This window comes from Pelophylax lessonae (assembly GCF_965119305.1).
Source record: "Pelophylax lessonae genome assembly, chromosome: 9".
NCBI classification, from domain to species: Eukaryota; Metazoa; Chordata; class Amphibia; order Anura; family Ranidae; genus Pelophylax; species Pelophylax lessonae.
In genome coordinates, this window is record NC_138776.1 from 273,876,015 (window position 1) to 273,899,327 (window position 23,313).

Genomic DNA, 23,313 nt, shown 5'->3' on the forward strand with positions numbered 1-23,313 from the left:
CTCTGGGTCCCAAACATCCATCCATGCACTGACAGTGGTCCTGGAATCCCTTGTGTGCCGGGTGGAGGTGGCTTGCAGGCGACAGGCTAGCAAAAAGCTGACTGGGGTCAGTATTGTCTGATTTACGCCTTCCCTCCTCTCAAGCTTCTGCCAAGACTTCTACGCAGGATCGAGGCAGAAGGGTTTCTGGTCATCTCAGTGGCTCCCGACTGGCCTCGCCGGGCTCTGTACGCCATTCTGGTGTGGCTGGTCGCTGACGTTCCTTGTCAGCTTCCTCTCGGGTAGGATCTGCTGTCCCAAGGACTGATCTTCCATCCTGCTTTACAGACGCTGGCTTAGACGGCTTGGCTGTTAAACGTCAAGTGCTGAAGGATACGGGGTTTATCTGAGTCGGTGATTCCTACAATGTTGAATTCTAGGAAATCTACCTCTAGGAAGATTTACCATCATATGTGGAAGACTTGCATTGCTTGGTGATAGTCTCTTAGGGTTCTTCCTCGCTCCTTCTCGGTGACTTGGTTCTTGACCTTCCTTCAACGGGGGGGTTGAACAGAAATTGGCCTTGAGTACCATCAAGGGCCAGGTGTCTGCTTTGGCGGTCTTCTTCCAACGACTTTCGGCCACACACTCCCTAGTGCGTATCTTTCTTCAGGGTGTCTGACATTTGGTTCCTCCAGTGCAGGCTCCGTTGCTGCCTTGGGATCCTAATTTGATGCTTTCAGCTCTACAAAAGCCTCCCTTTGAAAATATTCCGGAGATTCCCCTGCTTACTCTGTCCCAGAAGGTGGCCTTTTTAGTGGCTATCGTCTCTGCGCTCAGGGTGTCGGAACTGGCAGCGTTATCCTGTCGTTCACCTTACCTAGTGATTTACAGGGATAAGGTGGTTCTTCGCCCCTGTCTGTCGTTCCTTCCAAAGGTTGTCTCTGATTTTCATTTGAATGAAGACATTGTGTTGCCTTCCCTGTGTACCAGGCCTAAACATCCGAAGGAAATTGCCTTGCATGCCTGGGATGTGGTCCGGGCAATTATAGTGTACCTGGCAGCTACGGAGTCTTTCAGGAAGTCAGACTCTCTCTTTGTGCTCATGGATGGGCCTCTCAAAGGGTTGTCCGCTTCCTCTGCGATGGATTAGACAGACGGTGGTTCAGGCCTATTCCATCAGGGATCAGGTTCCTCCTTTCCCTGTCAAGGCGCACTCTAATCAGACGCTTAGTGCCTCCTGGGCTTTTCATCATCAGGCATCAGTGACGCAGGTTTGCAAGGCGGACACCTGGTCGTCAGTGCACACTTTTACAAAGTTTTATAAAGTGGATGTGTTGGCAATGGCATCTGCGGATGCTTCTTTTGGCCGCCAGGTTTTGCAGGCAACTGTTTATGAGAATCTGATCCTCTTTGAAGGTGTATTTTTTTCAGATGAGCTCCAGTTGTTTTGGTTGAGCTCCTGTTGCCTGGTTGGCTATAGTTTAGCCTTGGGAAATTTTTTGTTGTTCCCACTGTGACGGTGGCGGGTATCAGACCCCTGGTCTTCTCATCCAACCCGTGACCAAAGACCAACCAATCTCACACCCTGCCGTCACTTGCGTAACAATGCCACTCTCAGCTGCGCCCGACACACAGATTGTCCTGCTTGCGGGACCACAATCTAGGTGCCAGCAGACTGAGAGCGATTGTCACCGGGCTAATTAGACAATTAACCCTTTCTCTGCCACCACCTCTATGTTATAATGAGCCCAGAGGACGCTCGCAATTTTAGAAATACCAATTATGACTTTAGAATAACCGTCTGTAACACACACTGTCACCTCAGACAGGAATGTTCACATGATTTGTCCTAAACAGTAGCGCAGGAGGCAGGTTCTTTGGGTCAGTTTGCGTTTAAGAGCTTAGAGACAAAATTAACACTTTTCAAAATAAGGTTTAATTATAAGAAAGGTTAAGATTGGTGCGAATAAAAATATTTACAGAAAAATGGGTTACAAAGAAATAGAGACACAATACAGCAATTTAGAAGAATAGATAGAAATTAGAAATGAAAATACTTGCATTCAAAAAGTCCTTGTATTATCTTAGTTTCAGAAGCTGAACATGATTGGTCCTCCAGCTTGATGTTTCTGCTTCGATGGTAAGGTGAGAACTGAGAGCTCTATCAGCTCCTGTCTTTTTCTCTGACCCACAGGGGGTGTCACCAGAAGTACTTGACCAATAAACGCTGGGGCCGTGGGCGGCCCCCGGAGGCTCATAAACTGCTAAGGGACCTCCCGGTTAGACCGATTTCTAGCCAAACTCATATCTCGAAATATGTAATGGTTACAGGCTTGAAACTGACATTTTATTGTACGGTATTTAATCTATTTTCCACAGACACTAAGCACAGGTTATCTCGGAATAACCGCAGACCTGTAAGGCATCTGATCGCTAGCTTGTCTTCCCTAGGAACTAAGGTGATCATGTTTGAGCTTAATTCGATCTGTATTTTATCTGGCATTCAAAGATATTTTCTAGAGACAGATTTTGTTTATGTGTAAAGTTAGGAAGTTTGTGGGTGGCTGCGTCCCAAATAACAGAGCTATTGACTGCTTTGTTTTATACGACCTATTAACCATATGGCTTTGCTCAGATTACAACATGCTCTGAGCAGGAGGAGACAGTCCGGCTAGGATGGCTGTCTGCTTGTTAAGATAAAGGTGTTAGAAGTGTCAGCTGCGCAGGAAGCCCAGCATTCCTGAACTAATTGAGGTAGGGTGGGGGGTGGTGAACGAGTGCCTTTTGGTTCTGAAAACTGTCAGCTGAGCTCGGAAACACAAAATGGAGGCTTGCGACAGCTTGAAACGAAATGTCTGCCTGACAAACTGGGGTCCCAACGCACAATACCATTACACCCACCCCTCATGTTTAACACTGCTTTGGGACGTCCCAATGGTTATGAAGATCAGGAGCTGTGTCCGTCAATGGACAAAAGAGAAAATGGGATTTTTGACTTACCGTAAAATCCATTTCTCTGATGTTCAATGACGGACACAGCACCCACCCCTCCCCCTGCCCCTCTGTGGAGTTGTAATTCTCCTGACACTGCTTGTACCAAAACTGAGTACCTATAGCAGAGAGCGGGAGTATACCCCCTGGGACTGCCCATAGGTGTAGCCAGAATTCTTTTTCTGCCTAGTGTCCTACTCCTGTAGGGGGCATTATAACCCAATGGTTATGAAGATCAGGAGCTGTTTCCATCAATGGACATCAGAGAAATGGATTTTACAGTAAGTTAAAAATCCAATTTTTTACAGAGGAAAATGAAGCCAGAGGCTTTAGGGAACTAAATGGAGAATGGCAGCGGGGGATGATGTCACTACCAGCAGTGTTCCAGAATGTACACTGAGCTGCGCATGCATTCAGCAGCATTATACAGAGATAGGCCGGTAGATGTACTTTACTACAGAAGAGACATCGGGGTTTATTTACTAAAGCTAGAGAGTGCAAAATCTGTCTCACTTCTGCAGAGAAACCAATCACCACAATGGAAGAATCCCACAACGCCAAATATTTTTATAAAGGCACCAGGAATCTGCACAGACTCTGCAAAAGATTTACAGAAAAGATCGATAAAAGGTACAAAGTAAATTTATTGTGAAGGTTTTGTGTAGGAGATATTGAAGTGTTAAAGGAAAAGGTCCATCAAAGTCCAGATGTTCCAGTTTTGGTAAAATTCGGAGACTTTTCTCCAAGGTGGATCAGCATATGCCACCTGTAATCCGCTTTCCGTTTATAGCTTTTCCCGCACTCAGAACAGGAATATTTCTGGCGCTCCTTAGCGGCGTGGACGCTCATGTGCTGCTTGAGATTGTACTTTTGGCGGAAAGCTTTGCCACATTCCAGGCAGGTGAAGGGCTTCTCCTTGCTGTGGGTGTTTAGATGGTTCTTCAGGTTGCTCTTCTGGACGAAGCCTTTTCCACACTCAGGGCAGAAGTAAGGGACGTCTCCGCGGTGGATCCTCATGTGTAAGACCAGGCCGGATTTGGTTCGGTAACATCTGCCGCACTCGTGGCAGGAATATCGCTCCCCAGTGTGGATCATTTGGTGAGTTTCCAGCTGTGCTTTGAATAAAAAGTTTTTATGGCATTCAGAACATATGAACGGCTTATCGCCGGTGTGTCGTCTTTGGTGGATCTCACGTCCTTTGTCGGTGGAAAAGTTCTTTTCACAGAAGGAACAAGGAAATGGCTTTTGGTTGGAATGAACCACCTGATGTCGAAGGACAGTTGCTTTACATGCAAAGAGCCTCCCGCAGTCCGGACACGCCACTTTGTACTTCTTGTGAGCCAGGTAATGTCTCTCGAGTCGCAGTCTGCTGGTGAAATAGCGCCCACACTTGGAGCATTTGTACATTTTCACTGGTGTGCAGGTTAAAGTCCGCATTTCCTGTGCATTACTATTTGCAGATGTGCCGAGTTCCATCAGTTTCTTTAGCAGGGTTTCCTTGGGCAGGGCCATCTTCCTGTCTGTTAGCTGTGGGTTATGGATCACCAGGGACAAGGAACACGGGAGGATTCTCTCCTTCCTAAGAGCCGATGGCCATATGGTTTGTGTTCCTCTACTGCTGGTGGAGGGGCCTTCAGCTTGGTGTGAGATGGATTCTTCCTCTGCATCTGATTCCTCCTGGCTAGACATGGGCTCCTCTTTTATCTTAATTGGGATAATCTGTGTCTCATCTATGTTTTTAGAGTCTTCTTCTTTATCAGAGAACCGCTCCTCTTTAATAAAGAAATATTTGTCTTTGTCTGTCAGATTATCTTCTACATCGGAAACAGGTTCCCTCTTAATATTACGAGACACGTGTCCTGAAAGCTTCTCTTCTTCTGAGAGGGGTTCTTCCTTAATATGAAGAGACATTTCTTGTGAGAATTCATCTTTATCACTATGGAGACATTCTTCCTTATAGTCACTTTGTGTCTTCTCTGTCCCTTTTCCTGATGGTGATTCCAACTTATGATGAGTCTTCATGCTGTGTGACCCGCCAGTAGCTGTACATAGTTTATGTGTGGAGGAACCCCTCCCTCCTCTACATGAAAGGCCTCCACCCTTCATATTGGCAGATTTTCCTTCCTCCATCTTATTACATTCTTCTCCTTCAGACAAGTTGGATGGCGACATCTTCAGATATGGCTCAGATTCTACCATAGCTCCTTCCAAGCCTGTGGGTGGGATGGACAGTGAAGTCTTCAGGTCATCACATGATTTGGGGTCTTTCCTACCTCCAGCTGGGTCTGTGGCATGGGAAACTGCCAGGATGTCACATGGTTTGGATACTTTTAGGCATTTGACTCCTGCATTGCTTTTTATTGTGATCTTTATTTTGTCTCTGAAATCCACAGCAGAAATTGGAGTGGTCAATGGTCCAAAGAGGTCTGCCAATGACATTCTGCCTGTAAGAGGAAAAAGAAATAGAATTATCAATTAGTTGGGTGGGGATGGCTCTGTGCGTGCACAGGAGGATAAAGTAGGGAGCATGCAACAGTGAAGGTTGTAGGGACAGGCCAACATGATTTAGGGGGAAGAGGAGGATGAGGTAGTGAGGAGGTGATGGTGAAGGTTGGGTAATGATGGGACGGGTCAGGAGGAAGAGGAGGATAAGGTAGTGAGGAGGTGATGGTGAAGGTTGGGTGATGATGGGACGGGTCAGGAGGAAGAGGAGGATAAGGTAGTGAGGAGGTGATGGTGAAGGTTGGGTAATGATGGGACTGGTCAGGAGGAAGAGGAGGATAAGGTAGTGAGGAGGTGATGGTGAAGGTTGGGTGATGATGGGACCGGTCAGGAGGAAGAGGAGGATAAGGTAGTGAGGAGGTGATGGTGAAGGTTGGGTGATGATGGGACGGGTCAGGAGGAAGAGGAGGATAAGGTAGTGAGGAGGTGATGGTGAAGGTTGGGTAATAATGGGACTGGTCAGGAGGAAGAGGAGGATAAGGTAGTGAGGAGGTGATGGTGAAGGTTGGGTAATGATGGGACGGGTCAGGAGGAAGAGGAGGATAAGGTAGTGAGGAGGTGATGGTGAAGGTTGGGTGATGAAGGGACGGGTCAGGAGGAAGAGGAGGATAAGGTAGTGAGGAGGTGATGGTGAAGGTTGGGTGATGATGGGACGGGGTAAGGAGGAAGAGGAGGATAAGGTAGTGAGGAGGTGATGATGAAGGTTGGGTGATGATGGGACCGGTCAGGAGGAAGAGGAGGATAAGGTAATGAGGAGGTGATGGTGAAGGTTGGGTCATGATGGGACAGGTCAGGAGGAAGAGGAGGATAAGGTAGTGAGGAGGTGATGGTAAAGGTTGGGTAATGATGGGACAGGTCAGGAGGAAGAGGAGGATAAGGTAGTGAGGAGGTGATGGTGAAGGTTGGGTAATGCTGGGACAGGTCAGGAGGAAGAGGAGGATAAGGTAGTGAGGAGGTGATGGTGAAGGTTGGGTGATGATTGGACGGGTCGGGAGGAAGAGGAGGATAAGGTTGTGAGGAGGTGATGGTGAAGGTTGGGTGATGATGGGACAGGTCAGGAGGAAGGAGGAGGATAAGGTAGTGAGGAGGTGATGGTGAAGGTTGGGTAATGATGGGACCGGTCAAGAGGAAGAGGAGGATAAGGTAATGAGGAGGTGATGATGGGACGGGTCAGGAGGAAGAGGAGGATAAGGTAGTGAGGAGGTGATGGTGAAGGTTGGGTGATGATGGGACAGGTCAGGAGGAAGAGGAGGATAAGGTAGTGAGGAGGTGATGATGAAGGTTGGGTGATGATGGGACAGGTCAGGAGGAAGAGGAGGATAAGGTAATGAGGAGGTGATGGTGAAGGTTGGGTGATGATGGGACGGGTCAGGAGGAAGAGGAGGATAAGGTAATGAGGAGGTGATGATGAGACAGGTCAGGAGGAAGAGGAGGATAAGGTAGTGAGGAGGTGATGGTGAAGGTTGGGTGATGATGGGACAGGTCAGGAGGAAGAGGAGGATAAGGTAGTGAGGAGGTGATGGTGAAGGTTGGGTAATGCTGGGACAGGTCAGGAGGAAGAGGAGGATAAGGTAGTGAGGAGGTGATGATGAAGGTTGGGTGATGATGGGACCGGTCAGGAGGAAGAGGAGGATAAGGTAGTGAGGAGGTGATGGTGAAGGTTGGGTAATGATGGGAAGGGGTAAGGTGGAAGAGGAGGATAAGGTAGTGAGGAGGTGATGGTGAAGGTGTAATAATTTGAAAAAGAAAGGGTGCGCTGATAAATATACAAATGGCAGCAACTAGAAATCCAAAACCTTATTGGAATGAACATAAAGTGAGAAAATTAAGTCCAGTGCGCTCAAAAAATGTATAAAGAAAATGATCTCCCAATGAATTGCATAGAATGATGGAAATACATAAATAAATATAAATATGATAGAATTATGGAAAACCACCAATGCAAGGTGATAACGTGCAATAAAATTGGTATAAAGTGAAAAGTCCACAACTATGAAGAGAAAATAAGAAGTGATGATCCACTAAAACCTTCCAAATGTGTTTTGCGGCTGCTTCTAAAATTCAGTGATAAAAACAGTCCGTGCGATGCAACGCGTCCCCAAACACTGAGGTGAGATCCCAGTCTGAGGGGAAACGCGTCCCCAAACACTGAGGTGAGATCCCAGTCTGAGGGGAAACGCGTCCCCAAACACTGAGGTGAGATCCCAGTCTGAGGGGAAACGCGTCCCCAAACACTGAGGTGAGATCCCAGTCTGAGGGGAAACGCGTCCCCAAACACTGAGGTGAGATGGTTCCTCACCAGATGTCAACTGACCAATCGCATAGAGCGTGAATCCAATTACTGAGAAAGGATTCCCCAGCGTTGTTCTCACCACCACACACAATGTGCCACCACATGGAAATGGATAAATTGGTCTCTTACCAGATAGCCATGGAAAATCAGACAAAATTATTTCCCAAATAAGACCCATGAGGGACCGGCGGAGGTGAAGAGACCGGCGGAGGGACTGGCGGAGGTGAAGAGACCGGCGGAGGTGAAAAGACCGGCGGAGGGACCGGTGGAGGTGAAGAGACCGGCGGAGGTGAAAAGACCGGCGGAGGGACCGGTATCGGCGGAGGTGGGGGGAAAAGTGGGGGTGGGGGGAAAGGCGGAGGGATCAGCGGAGGTGGATGCTGTAAAGTTGGAATAATGTTTTCCATATAAAGGTTTGTAGAATACGGGGACTCCCTTAAGGTAACGCTCTGTAGAAACCCTCCCAGATATTAGGCAGTGGACTCATACAAGGAAAGGGAGAGCCAATAGTGAATCACCCAAAAAAGTTTACTCAGGAAAAGTTAGAACACTTCATAGTTACATAGTAGTTGAGGTTGAATAAAGACAATAGTCCATCCAGTTCCCCCTGTGTAGGTGTGTGTGGGCGGAGTTCCCCCTGTGTAGGTGTGTGTGGGCGGAGTTCCCCCTGTGTAGGTGTGTGTGGCTGTAATCATCTCTCATACCCCTGAATGTTCTGATCCTTGAGATGTAAGTCTAAGAGTCTTTTGAAAGCCACCATACTTCCCGCAGAAACCACCTCTTGTGGTAGAGAATTCCACAATCTTGTAGCCCTAACAGTAAAGAACCCCCCACATTGCCTGAGGTTAAAACGCTTCTCCTCTAATCGCATTGTATGTCCTCGAGTCCTCATGCAATCCCTGTGACTGAACAGCTTTTTTTCTAAGCTGAGATCCCCATTGAGATATTTATAAATTGCTATCATGTCCCCCCTCAGGCATCTCTTCTCCAGGGAAAATAAATCAAGCGATTGCAGACGCTCTTCATAATTAAGGTCCTCCAACCCCCTAATTAGTTTAGTTGCCCTTCTCTGGACTCTCTCCAGCTCCAACACATCCCTCCTGAGGACTGGCGACCAGAACTGGATGGAATACTCCAGATGCGGTCGGACCAGAGTTTTATAAAGTGGAAGGATTATAGTCTTATCTCTGGAATACATCCCTTTCTTTATGCATGCCAATATTCTGCTGGCTTTGGCAGCTGCCGCTTGGCATTGCATGCTGTTGCCTAATCTATCATCAACCAAGACTCCCAGATCTTTCTCCATTTTTGATTCCCCCAAGGGTTCCCCTCCTAACGTGTATTGTGCTTTTATGTTTTTAGTCCCCAAGTGCAAAATCTTACACTTCTCCACGTTAAACCTCATTTGCCATGTCGTTGCCCACTCCGTTATTTTGTCCAGGTCATTCTGTAGGATATCTGCTTCATGCTGTGCAGTTATTGCCCTGCCTAATTTTGTGTCATCTGCAAAAACTGATATCGAACTCCTGATCCCCTCCTCAATGCTGTTTATGAATAAATTGAACAAGGTTGGTCTCAGGACTGAGCCTTGGGGGACCCCACTTACCACCTCAGACCAGTCTGAGTATGCGCTGTTTATTACCACCCTTTGGACACGGCCTTTTAGCCAATTCCGTATCCAAGACCCAACCCTGCTGTCGATACCTGCAGACCTTATTTTATAAATTAAGCGCTTGTGGGGAACTGTATCAAACGCCTTAGCGAAATCCAAGTACACCACATCCACTGGTCTGCCCCTATCTAGGTACCCCACATCCACTGGTCTGCCCCTATCCAGGTACACCACATCCACTGGTCTGCCCCTATCCAGGTACACCACATCCACTGGTCTGCCCCTATCCAGGTACACCACATCCACTGGTCTCCCCCTATCTAGGTACACCACATCCACTGGTCTGCCCCTATCCAGGTACACCACATCCACTGGTCTCCCCCTATCTAGGTACACCACATCCACTGGTCTGCCCCTATCCAGGTACACCACATCCACTGGTCTGCCCCTATCTAGCGCACAGCTCACCTCCTTGTAGAATGCTAAGAGATTGGTCTGACAAGAACGCCCATTTGTAAACCCGTGCTGATTACTGCTGATGATGTTGTTGTTTTTAGTAAACTCTACGATATAGTCCCTTATCATCCCCTCCAGAAGTTTACATACTATTGATGTCAGACTGACAGGCCTATAATTTCCCGGGATATGCCTCTGACCCTTTTTTGAATATCAGAATCACGTTAGCTTTCCTCCAATCCCCTGGTACATCTCCTGCCCTAATACTGTCAGCAAAGATCAGGAACAGTGGTCTAGATATATACCTGGCCCCTCCCCGTCACCTGTAATAGGATGGAATTCGCTTCGGGTGTTCGCTGCCGCCTGCATTGCGGACCGCGAGATGTGACGGCACGGCTTCTCCTATCCGACGCGTTTCCCCTCAGACTGGGATCTCACCTCAGTGTTTGGGGACGCGTTTCCCCTCAGACTGGGATCTCACCTCAGTGTTTGGGGACGCGTTTCCCCTCAGACTGGGATCTCACCTCAGTGTTTGGGGACGCGTTTCCCCTCAGACTGGGATCTCACCTCAGTGTTTGGGGACGCGTTTCCCCTCAGACTGGGATCTCACCTCAGTGTTTGGGGACGCGTTTCCCCTCAGACTGGGATCTCACCTCAGTGTTTGGGGACGCGTTGCGTCGCACGGACTGTTTTTATCACTGAAATTTAGAAGCAGCCGCAACACATTTGGAAGGTTTTAGTGGATCATCACTTCTTATTTTCTCTTCATAGTTGTCACTTTGCATTGTCGGTGTTCCATTATTCTATCATATTTATATTTATTTATGTATTTCCATGATTCTATGCAATTCATTCTTGGAGAAGGTGTGTGAGGGGGAGGGGCCAGGTGGTGAATATTTATCAGGTGACGGGGAGGGGCCAGGTGGTGAATATTTATCAGGTGAGGGGGAGGAGTCAGGTGTTCTATATTTAGCAGGGGAGGAGATCAGTGTTCTATATTTAGCAGGTGAGGGGGAGGAGTCAGGTGTTCTATATTTAGCAGATGAGGGGGAGGAGTCAGGTGTTCTATATTTAGCAGGTGAGGGGGAGGAGTCAGGTGTTCTATATTTAGCAGGGGAGGGGTCAGGTGTTCTTTATTTAGCAGGTGAGGGGGAGGAGTCAGGTGTTCTATATTTAGCAGGGGAGGAGTCAGGTGTTCTATATTTAGCAGGTGAGGGGGAGGAGTCAGGTGTTCTATATTTAGCAGATGAGGGGGAGGAGTCAGGTGTTCTATATTTAGCAGGGGATGGGTCAGGTGTTCTATATTTAGCAGGGGAGGGGTCAGGTGGTGAATATTTAGCAGGTGAGGGGAGGAGCCACATGGTGAATATTTATCAGGTGAGGGGAGGGGTCAGGTGTTCTATATTTAGCAGGGGAGGAGTCAGGTGTTCTATATTTAGCAGGTGAGGGGGAGGAGTCAGGTGTTCTATATTTAGCAGATGAGGGGGAGGAGTCAGGTGTTCTATATTTAGCAGGGGAGGGGTCAGGTGTTCTTTATTTAGCAGGTGAGGGGGAGGAGTCAGGTGTTCTATATTTAGCAGGTGAGGGGGAGGAGTTAGATGTTCTATATTTAGCAGGTGAGGGGGAGGAGTCAGATGTTCTATATTTAGCAGGTGAGGGGGAGGGGTCAGATGTTCTATATTTAGCAGGTGAGGGGGAGGAGTCAGGTGTTCTATATTTAGCAGGTGAGGGGGAGGGGTCAGGTGGTGAATATTTAGCAGGTGGGAGGGCATTGCGATGTGATCACGATTCTGATAGGCCGGCTGAGCAGGAAGGAGATACACTTCAGTGAAATTATTTTATGGAGGTGTGAGGGGGAGGAGTCAGGTGTTCTATATTTAGCAGGGGAGGGGTCAGGTGTTCTTTATTTAGCAGGTGAGGGGGAGGAGTCAGGTGTTCTATATTTAGCAGGGGAGGAGTCAGGTGTTCTATATTTAGCAGGTGAGGGGGAGGAGTCAGGTGTTCTATATTTAGCAGGGGAGGGGTCAGGTGGTGAATATTTAGCAGGTGAGGGGAGGAGCCACATGGTGAATATTTATCAGGTGAGGGGTCAGGTGTTCTATATTTAGCAGGGGAGGGGGAGGAGTTAGATGTTCTATATTTAGCAGGTGAGGGGGAGGAGTTAGATGTTCTATATTTAGCAGGTGAGGGGGAGGAGTCAGATGTTCTATATTTAGCAGGTGAGGGGGAGGGGTCAGATGTTCTATATTTAGCAGGTGAGGGGGAGGAGTCAGGTGTTCTATATTTAGCAGGTGAGGGGGAGGGGTCAGGTGGTGAATATTTAGCAGGTGGGAGGGCATTGCGATGTGATCACGATTCTGATAGGCCGGCTGAGCAGGAAGGAGATACACTTCAGTGAAATTATTTTATGGAGGTGTGACGTCACACGTGTACCCACGTGGGTCTCTTACCCGGGAAAACCCCGAAGGAGCCGTTTTTTTTCTCCATTCCTCCTTCTCCGTCAGTCTTCTGTCGCCATCTTGTCGTAGACCGGAAGCGGAGACATTGAGGGGAGGGCACTTCCGCCTCTAGCACGGATGGAGTTACAGTAGACACGCCCATTTCGCATGATTGGTTGATCGCCCCGCCCCCGGGTGTCAGGGAGGTCTCCAGATTTATTTTTAGTTCTCTGACCGCTCATTATTATTAGAAAGGAGATGTAATTCTCAGCTTCGACCGCTGGGTGTCGCTGTATGATTAGATAAAGGAATAAGAAGAGGAGTTCCATCTGATGACCGCTGGGTGAGTTGCAGTTCTCCACTGTCGCCGCCAGGTGTCACTGTTCCTATCTGGGAAGTCGCTCCGCCTACACTCTATATATGAAAGTTCTGCTATGGAACACAAACCGGAAGTGGGGTCAGGAGGCGGAACAGAAGGAATGGTGAGAACTTCCGGGGCGAAGCAAGATGGCGGCTGCGGAGAGGGTGAGAAACTATCAGTACCTGAAATAAATACTGTCTGGGGGAGGTAATTGGCGGGGCTTTCTGCTCCCATCATCCCCTGCGGGGGACACTTCTACCAGATCACAGCCTGAAAGGGGGGAGGGGTTCTTACCCACTGAGCCCCCTAACCTCCTACCTACCTTTCCACCTACCCCTCCCTCTACCCTCCCCCCACCTACCCCTCCCTCCCCCTCACCTACCCCTCCCTCTACCCTCCTCCCTCTACCCTCCCCCCCCCCACCTACCCCTCCCTCTACCCTCTGCCCTCCCCCCACCTACCCCTCCCTCTGCCCCCCCCCCCCACCTACCCCTCCCTCTACCCTCCCCCCCACCTACCCTCTCACCCTTCCTTCCCAGATACCCCCAACTGCCATTTCCTAACCCACGCCCCCCCCCCCTCCAACTTTCCTTCCCTCCCCCCCCCCATGTCTGTCCTTAGGGCCGATCCATGAACTCCGCGCTCTCCTCTTCTATTTAGGATCGGATGCATGAAGGAGGAGGAGGAGAGAACCCTCGGGTGAGTAGAAGAGATGTGATGATGTCATTGATGACCCTCCCCTGTGTGATGATGTCATTGATGACCCTCCCCTGTGTGATGATGTCATTGATGACCCTCCCCTGTGTGATGATGTCATTGATGACCCTCCCCTGTGTGATGATGTCATTGATGACCCTCCCCCGTGTCCCTCATTGATAATGACTCTGCTGTGTGGTGGTGATGATTGAGTCCACTTTAAAGTTGTGTTTGGATTTTGGGCCATGTTGGGGGTGGAAGGGTGTTGTGGCTCCTGAAACGCGTTGGCTGTGTGAACTATCCTGGTGCTGGTGGAATCTCAGGATGGGGGCAGGCACTCCTCCTGTTTTGAGTCCCAGTCTGGGTACCTTTTAGAGGAGGCCAGCCTTGTTCCATGAGATCAGCCTTCCCCAAGCCGGTGATTATCTTCCTTTCTCAGCTTTGAAGAAATGAGTGTTAAAGTTGCTCCTGGGTGTGTCCCTCCTCCTCCTCCTGGGTGTGTCCCTCCTCCTCCTCCTGGGTGTGTCCCTCCTCCTCCTCCTGGGTGTGCCCCTCCTCCTCCTTCTGGGTGTGCCCCTCCTCCTTCTGGGTGTGCCCCTCCTCCTCCTGGGTTTGCCCCTCCTCCTCCTCCTGGGTGTGCCCCTCCTTCTTCTGGGTGTGCCCCTCCACCTCCTCCTTCTGGGTGTGTCCCTCCACCTCCTCAATTTGTCCCCCCTCCTACTCCTGGGTGTGTCCCTTCTTTTGGGTTTGTCCCTCTTCTTCCTCTTGGGTGTGCCCTTTGTTCTCCTCGGTGTGTCCCTCCACTTCCTTCTTCCGGGTGTGCCCCTCCTTCTCCTCCTGGGTGTGCCCCTCCTTCTCCTCCTGGGTGTGCCCCTCCTTCTCCTCCTGGGTGTGCCCCTCCACCTCCTCTCCTTCTGGGTGTGTCCCTCCTTCTCTTGGGTATGCCCCTTCTCTTCCTTCTTCTGGGTATGCCCCTCCTCTTCCTTCTTCTGGGTGTGCTCCTTCTTTTTCTCCTGGGTGTGCCCCTCCTCCTCAGTGTGTCCCTCCTCTTCCTCCTTCTGGGTGTGCTCCTCTTCCTGGGTGTGCCCCTCCTCTTCCTCCTCCAGGGTGTGTCCCTCCACTACCTCCTCCTTATGGGTGTGTCCCTCCTTCTTCTCTTGGGTATGCCCCTTCTCTTCCTTCTTCTGGGTATGCCCCTCCTTTTTCTCCCGGGTGTGCCCCGCCTTCTCCTCAGTGTGTCCCTCCTCTTCCTTCTTCTGGGTGTGTCCCTCCACTGCCTCCTCCTCCTCCTGGGTGTGTCCCTCCTTCTCCTCTTGGTTATGCCTTTCCTCTTCCTTCTTCTGGGTATGTCCCTCCACCTCTTCTTGGGTATGCCCCTTCTCTTCCTTCTTCTGGGTATGCCCCTCCTTTTTCTCCCGGGTGTGCCCCGCCTTCTCCTCCTTAGTGTGTCCCTCCTCTTCCTTCTTCTGGGTGTGCTCCTCCTTCTGGGTGTGTCCCTCCACTGCCTCCTCCTTCTGGGTGTGTCCCTCCTCCTCTTGGTTATGCCCCTCCTCTTCCTTCTTCTGGGTCTGTTCCTCATCCTCCATCTCTTTGTTTTCAGATTGCCGTCAGGGTAGAAGGAGGAGCGCACCCGCCAGGTTTGCTGTCCAATTTCCTGTGATGGATTATAAACCGGAGGGATCTAATGTTGGCTGCATGAAGGAGGAGAGGAGCGATAATCCCGCCATGTCTGAGGATCATCTGCCTTGTGATGTGGATATTAAAGAGGAGGGGTCAGCACCAGAAGGGGGCACCCCCGAAGATAAGAAGCAGCCGCCATTGACTTTCATCGATTTAAAGGAAAGCACAACAAACGCCAATGTTGATGTCCCCACCAATCACAAGAAGCCGCCCCTTATAAAGGAGGAGTCCACTTCCAGCAGAGAGGATAACGTCAGTGACACAGACTCTGATCCAAATCCCTCCTCTGACTGCAAGGCGGAGTCACAAGTTGCCTGCAATGCGGACAATCCCAGGGACACCGCAGCGGCTGTGGACTTCATTCCAGTTGTCATTAAGGAGGAATCTGTGTCAGCAGAGGAAGATAATCTCACTGACCCAGATCCTCATCCAGGGGTGGAGCCCCCTGAGGCAGACATTACGTGCCCGGTAATGAGAGACTACCCTTGTCCAAAGTGCGACAAATGCTTCACTACGCCGCTAGAACTGGCCCAGCACCAGCGCAGCCACCGGCCCAGGAAGCAGTTTTTGTGCGCCCGGTGCGGGAAAACCTTCAGTAGTAAGTCAGACCTAAGCCGGCACCAGAGAATTCACAGCAGGGAGAAACCCTTCATGTGCTACGAGTGTGGAAAATGTTTCAGCAAAAAATCCGACGTCCTTCGCCATGAAAAAATCCACAGCGGCGAAAAGCCATTCTCCTGCCCACAGTGTGGGAAATGTTTCAGCCGGGACTCTCACCTCAGCCGCCATCAGAGGACTCACACGGCACAGAAAGCCTTCACCTGCTCTGAGTGTGGCAAAGTCTTCTCACGGGAAATGCAGCTTCACCGCCACGTCCGAGTTCACACCGGGGAGAAGCCCTTCTCCTGCCCTGAATGTGGCAAATGTTTCCGCAAGAAGTCGGATGTGTCGCGGCATGAGAAGATTCACACCGGAGAAAAGCCCTTCACATGTTCTGAGTGCGGGAAAAGATTCAGCCGCCATTCGCACTTAGTTATCCATCGCCGTGTGCACACCGGGGAGAAAACCTTCTCGTGTTCGGAGTGCGGCAAATATTTCACTCAGTACTCCACGCTCATTTCCCACCGCCGGATTCATACCGGGGAGAAACCGTTTTCTTGCACGGAGTGCGGGAAATGCTTTGCACAGAAGCGAGATCTCAACAAACACATGACCCATCACACTGGCGTGAAGCCATATCCTTGTTCAGAGTGCGGCAAAAGTTTTGTACTGAAATACGAACTGCGTAAGCACCTCCGCATCCACACCGAGGAGAAACACTTCGTCTGCACTGAATGCGGCAAATGCTTTATCACCAAATCTGACCTGGTCCGTCACCAGCGCATACACACCGGGGAGAAACCCTTTGCCTGTTCAGAGTGCGGAAAATGTTTTAGCCGTCACACCTATCTCGGCATCCACCAACGAGTTCATACCGGAGAGCGACCGTTCGTCTGCTCTGAGTGTGGCAAGTGCTTCAGCCAGAGGACGGCACTGGCGGCACACAGCAGAACGCACACTGGAGGCCGGCCGTTCGCCTGCTCAGAGTGTGGGAAGTGTTTCAGCAAGAAGTCTGATCTCCTCCGCCACCAACGCATTCACACCGGGGAGAAACCCTTCACTTGTCCCGAGTGCAGCAAATCTTTCAGCCGACACACTTACCTGATGATCCACAAAAGGATCCACACCGGAGAAAAACCTTTCCTTTGTGCCGAGTGTGGCAAACACTTTACCTATCGATCCCACCTAACCCGCCATCAGAGGATCCACTCCGAGGGCTCGCTCTCTGACTGACCGCAGAAATCCACCAATGGAGAGTCGTGACTGACTCCACTGAGGTCCTCCTTATCAAATGTGATCCCAACATGAGACTGAGCTTCCTGAGAAGATGTACAGACGGGGCATCTCACTAATAACCTCCACCATATCCAACATCAGAAGGTTCCCTCACAAGCCACATTGTATCCAACACCAGAGAGCCCGATCCATTGAGGTCCTCATCTGCAAATGTGAACCCAACCTGAGACTGAGCTTCCTGAGAAGATGTACAGACGGGGCATCTCACTAATAACTTCCACCATATCCAACACCAGAAGGTTCCCTCACAAGCCACATTGTATCCAACACCAGAGAGCCCGATCCAATGAGGTCCTCATCTGCAAATGTGAACCCAACCTGAGACTGAGCTTCCTGAGAAGATGTACAGACGGGGCATCTCACTAATAACTTCCACCATATCCAACACCAGAAGGTTCCCTCACAAGCCACATTGTATCCAACACCAGAGAGCCCAATCCATTGAGGTCCTCATCTGCAAATGTGAACCCAACCTGAGACTGAGCTTCATGAGAAGATGTACAGACGGGGCATCTCACTAAATAACTTCCACCATATCCAACACCAGAAGGATCCCTCACAAGCCACATTGTATCCAACACCAGAGAGCCCAATCCATTGAGGTCCTTCTTATCAAATGTGAACCCAACCCGACACTGGGCTTCCTGAGAAGATGTACAGACGGGGCATCTCACTAATAACTTCCACCATATCCAACACCAGAGAGCCCAATCCATTGAGGTCCTCATCTGCAAATGTGAACCCAACCTGAGACTGAGCTTCCTGAGAAGATATACAGATGGGGCATCTCACTAATAACTTCCACCATATCCAACATCAGAAGGATCCCTCATAAGCCACATTGTATCCAACACCAGAGAGCCCAATCCATTGAGGTCCTCATCTGCAAATGTGAACCCAACCCGAGACTGAGCTTCCTGAGAAGATGTACAGACAGGGAATCTCACTAATAACTTCTACCATATCCAACACCAGAAGGTTCCCTCACAAGCCACATTGTATCCAACACCAGAGAGCCCAATCCATTGAGGTCCTCATCTGCAAATGTGAACCCAACCCGAGACTGAGCTTCCTGAGAAGATGTACAGACAGGGAATCTCACTAATAACTTCCACCATATCCAACACCAGAGAGCCCAATCCATTGAGGTCCTCATCTGCAAATGTGAACCCAACCTGAGACTGAGCTTCCTGAGAAGATGTACAGACGGGGCATCTCACTAATAACTTCCACCATATCCAACACCTGAAGGTTCCCTCATAAGCCACATTGTATCCAACACCAGAGAGCCCAATCCATTGAGGTCTTCATCTGCAAATGTGAACCCAACCCGAGACTGAGCTTCCTGAGAAGATGTACAGACAGGGAATCTCACTAATAACTTCTACCATATCCAACACCAGAAGGTTCCCTCACAAGCCACACACAGTAGATGTAGGGGCATCTCACCAATAAGTCACAATAAGAGTCCCTCACAAGTCCCACCATCTGACATTAGAAGATTCCTTCAATTACAAGTCACACTGGAGGAGATTTACGAAAACTGGAGCATTTAGAATCTGGTGCAGCTGTGCATAGTAGCCAATCAGCTTCCAGGTTTTATTGTCAAAGCTTAATTGAACAAGCTGATTGGCTGCTATGCACAGCTACACCAGATTCTGAGTGCACCAGTCTTAGTAAATCTCCCCACAGTGTCAGACAGGAGAAGGTTTCCTCAGTTACAAGGCACGCAGTGTCTAGCACTAGAGCTTTCTTTACAAGTCACACCGTCTCCAGCACAAGAAAGTTCCCTCACAAAACACACCATGTCTAGCGCAAGAACAGTGTCTAGGACCAGAAGATTCCCTCACTTACAACTCCTACCATGTCTGGCACAGAGAGGTTCCCTCATTTACAATCCCACAGTGTCTGGTGCCAGAAGGTTCCTCACTTTATAGTCCCCCTGCGTCAAGCACCAGAAGGTTCCCTCACAGGTCCCACAGTGTCCGATTCCAGAAGATTCCCTCACATGTGATCCCCACTGCGCCCAGCACTGGAAGGGTCCTCACTCACAGTATCAGTCTGACACCAGAAGGTTTCCTCCCCTAATATCCCACCATGTCTGACACCAGAAGGTCTCCTCCCCTAATATCCCACCATGTCTGACACCGGAAGGTCTCCTCCCCTAATATCCCACCATGTCTGACACCGGAAGGTCTCCTCCCCTAATATCCCACCATGTCTGACACCAGAAGGTCTCCTCCCCGAATATCCCACCATGTCTGACACCGGAAGGTCTCCTCCCCTAATTTCCCACCATGTCTGACACCGGAAGGTCTCCTCCCCTAATATCCCACCATGTCTGACACCGGAAGGTCTCCTCCCCTAATATCCCACCATGTATGACACCAGAAGGTCTCCTCCCCTAATATCCCACCATGTCTGACACCAGAGGATTCCCTCGCTTACCAGTCCCACCAGAAGCTTCCCTCACTTACCAGTCCCACCAAATTGTTCCCTCGCTTACCAGTCCCACCAAATTGTTCCCTCGCTTACCAGTCCCACTAAAAGGTTTCCCTCGCTTACCAGTCCCACCAAAAGATTTCCCTCGCTTACCAGTCCCACCAGAAGCTTCCCTCACTTACCAGTCTAACCGTGTCCAACACCAAAGGTTCCCTCACACGTCTCGCCATGTGCAACACCAGAAGGTTTCCTCAGCAGTCACAGTTTCTAACACATTACCAATAAGAAAAGCCCTTCTAGAGGATCTATTGACTCGGTGCCTCACCGGGCATTCGTTGAAATCATTGTTAATAAAGTCCTCTCAGAAATTAAAAACCGGCACACAGGAAATGTGGGGCAGCCGACTCATCACCCAACATGAGCTATATAGCTAAATCTTCCTATTCATAAAACCAACACAAGAAAATTAGACCTTTCACATTTTACTGATCAGCACTCCTAGGTCCTTCCTCCTCAGTCCCAGGTAACAATACGAGACTATCCAAAGGAAGTTCTGTGTTGGTCCCACCATGTGTGACACCAGAATACTAGATGGAGAATTGGTAGGATATATGGATATGTATAGAGAGCTAGGAATTACCCAGTCATGACTGATAGGAGGATATATGGATATGTATAGAGAGCTAGGAATTACCCAGTCATGACTGATAGGAGGATATATGGATATGTATAGATAGCTAGGAATTACCCAGTCATGACTGATAGGATATATGGATATGTATGGACAGGGTACTGACCTTCCAATTTACAATGCCCTCTAAGCTTCTCACACAGACGTTTCTACCTCCAACCTTTGTGGAGATCTCTCTTCCAATGACCTCCTGTTCCCTGTGATCAGAATCGATCCTTTCTAGCCCAGTACATGTCCCAGACGTCACAGGGAAGCTCTGGACCAAGTCACCAAAGGGCGACTTCTATCCCATGTATCTGATACAAAGGTCGCCAGCATTTCCATCAAATTAGAACTAGAGTAAGGGAGGGTTAGACCCTCTCAGGTGTCCTTTTGGGGAAATTTCCCTTCACTTTCTGTCCCATAGCTAAAACAGGAATGGGAAAATTTACTAAGACTGGAGAGTGCAAAATCTGGCACAGCTGTGCATGGCAGCCAATCAGCTTCTTCAGTTAAGCTTTGACAATAAAACCTGGAAGCTGATTGGTTTCTATGCAGAGCTGCTCCAGATTTTGCACTATCCCCACAATGAGAGGAAGTCCCTCCAAAGTGAGGGAATCTCTGGTCATCACCAGAACAGTGTCCCCATAGGAAGATTTGCCCTCTATTCCTGTTCTAGTGACGACCCAAATTTTGGGTCCTCCCTAACTGGGGACACAGAGAGCAGTAAACACCTGACAGGTTGTCTAATCCCTCTCCACTCTTTTAGTGACACCCCGGGGAGGATATATACATAAACCTCACTGAGTGGGAAGAGCTTCCAGCTGTAATACTGTGATGAGAAATCCTTCCTCCCTGTACATGTAGGGCCCATACAGAACCAAAGATGAACGAGCCTAGGGGCAGTACAGGGGAAGCCTGGGGATTGTTTCCTAGGAATTACACCAGCAGGGGGCGTGATCCCCAGGAGACAATCTGTAAACACAGTACTCCTGCCATGGTTGTATAGAAGAAGGTTTAAACTTTTGTCATCTTTAGATGATGTGTGTGGGCTGACTGAAATGAAAAAATATAAAATGGTCAAAGTTCTGTTTTCCCTCCCATTATCCGGCTTAATGATGAAGTGATATGCCAGGGATGTTATCAGTGAATCCTGCCCTCCTATTGGCTGTGTATATAGTGTGTGCAGACATCCAAACAGTCCCAAAACTCTTCTGAGGAAGACCTCCATCTGATGACAGCCATGTTTTATGGACAGTCTCTTGTGAGGAAGGGTGGGAGCGGAGGACCTCCATCTAATGGCAGCCATGTTTTATGGAGTCTCTTGTGAGGAAGGGTGGTAGCGGAGGACCCCCTTCTGATGGTAGCCATGTTTTATGGGCAGTCTCAGATTTCTAGTGAGGAAGGGTGGGAGCAGAGGACCCCCATCTAATGGCAGCCATGTTTTATGGACAGTCTCAGATGTCTAGTGAGGAAGGGTGAGAGCGGAGGACTTCCATGTAATGGCAGCCATGTTTTATGGATAGTCGCAGTCTCCTGTGAGGAAGGGTGGTAGCGGAGGACCCCCTTCTGATGGTAGCCATGTTTTATGGACAGTCTCAGATGTCTAGTGAGGAAGGGTGAGAGAGGAGGACTTCCATGTGATGGCAGCCATGTTTTATGGATAGTCGCAGTCTCCTGTGAGGAAGGGTGAGAGCGGTGGACCTCCATCTGATGCCAGCCATGTTTTATGGAAAGTCTCAGATCTCTTGTGAGGAAGGTTGAGAATGGAGGACCTCTAAGTGATGACAGCCAAGTCACAGTCTCTTGTGAGGAACAGTGAGAGCAGAGGACCTCCGTGTGATGGCAGCCATGTTTTATGGACAGTCATAGATACTACATTGTGGATAGGAGTTTGTTGCACGCCTGTTTACCTGAATCTAGTCTAATAAATGTATTGTTGTTTTATTATGTCGTCTCTTTATTTCTGTCATGTGTTTGCTGTTATTGCAGCAGCTTCTGGGGTGTCACCGGGTCCCCAGAGAGGAGGGGATAGGCCTGTGACTTGCAATGGTGACTGACACTTCACCAGGAATAGTGCAATAAGCTCAATAGCAGAGATCACCAAACTACGGCTCTCCAGCTGTTGTGGAACTCCACATCCCATGAGGCATTGTAAAACTTTCAGTCACACACATGACAGCATGATTGCAAGTGTAGTTCCTGAACAACTGGAGGGCCATAGTTTGGAGACCCCTGCTCTATAGACTTGGAGACCTTCACCTCTCTAGATGTGTTTAGGAGCACCTAAGCAGGGTTCATACACATTTTCGCCAATAAAATTCCATGACTTTTCCATGACTTCACGTAAATATTCATGACCTAATGTTTCATGAAATGTCTATGTATACATGTTAAATAAGAAGAAAATCCATGTCACACCCAGCATACAGTGGATGAGATGGAAGCACCGCTGCCGTAGCTGGGAGCCGGTGTCACTTCAGGCGTACGGGTGAAAAAGCCAGCGATCGGATTGGAAGCTGTCGAGCATGCAGCTGCAGACTGGTGCTTTGTACCTTTAGCGTGGCTAGACAGCGCTGCCTCTCCCATGTTCGAAATGTCAAACGTTTTACGACACACACTGTACATTTAGCACGTCCCGGGTCCTGATCTTTCTACAGCCATCTCTCATCATTTTCGTCATGAAGCCATACATTTTTAAAGCTGCATTTCCCTGGCATTGCTGTAACACTGTGAACACACTAACTTTAGCTGAAACTGTTACCCCTGTTGTAATTTGACCAATATACTGTAACTGGAGAAAGATTAATGGCTGCTCCTGCTTGGGGATAAAGCATCAGTTCAGGCGGACTGGTATGGATGGCACAGTCAGATGCACAAAATGCAGCACTTACTCTTTTAGGCCCAAGCCACAGTCATGAGGTGCAGGCGGACTGGTATGGATGGCACAGATCTGAATGCGGCACTTACTCTTGGAGAAAGAACAGTAAATGGGTGCTCCTGCTTGCCAGAATAAAGCAGTTCAGGCAGTCATGAAGGTGCAGCTGCACACTGTGATATGGATGGCACAGTTAAATGCACAAAATGCGGCGCTTACTACTCTTAGGCCGAACATACAGTCCCACAAACAGGCAGAAAAGAGTTAACAGAAAGGCGCCACTCAGTGGATTGGATGCTTAATAATTTTATTGACATATATTTTACATTCAGCGTAGGACTGGTAGGTGTCCTTCCAGGTCCGCAGTTTGCCCTTAAGCCCCGTACACACGTACCGATCGTCGGCATACAAATGTT

At 49.3% G+C, this 23,313-nt stretch overlaps 1 protein-coding gene across 1 annotated transcript in view; it reads left to right on the plus strand.

Moving 5' to 3' along the window:
• The window catches only part of LOC309564484 (uncharacterized protein), a gene marked incomplete at its 5' end in the record, with an annotated part of 28,365 nt that extends 11,457 nt beyond the window's left edge, over positions 1 to 16,908 (plus strand). The window contains 2 exons of the mRNA XM_082269111.1: positions 12,702 to 12,799; positions 14,932 to 16,908. Coding sequence (XP_082125237.1) covers positions 12,702 to 12,799; positions 14,932 to 16,844 — 2,011 coding nt within the window. The 3' untranslated portion in view covers positions 16,845 to 16,908. The remainder of the gene's footprint in view (positions 1 to 12,701; positions 12,800 to 14,931) is intronic.
• Between the last annotated feature and the right edge of the window lie 6,405 nt (positions 16,909 to 23,313).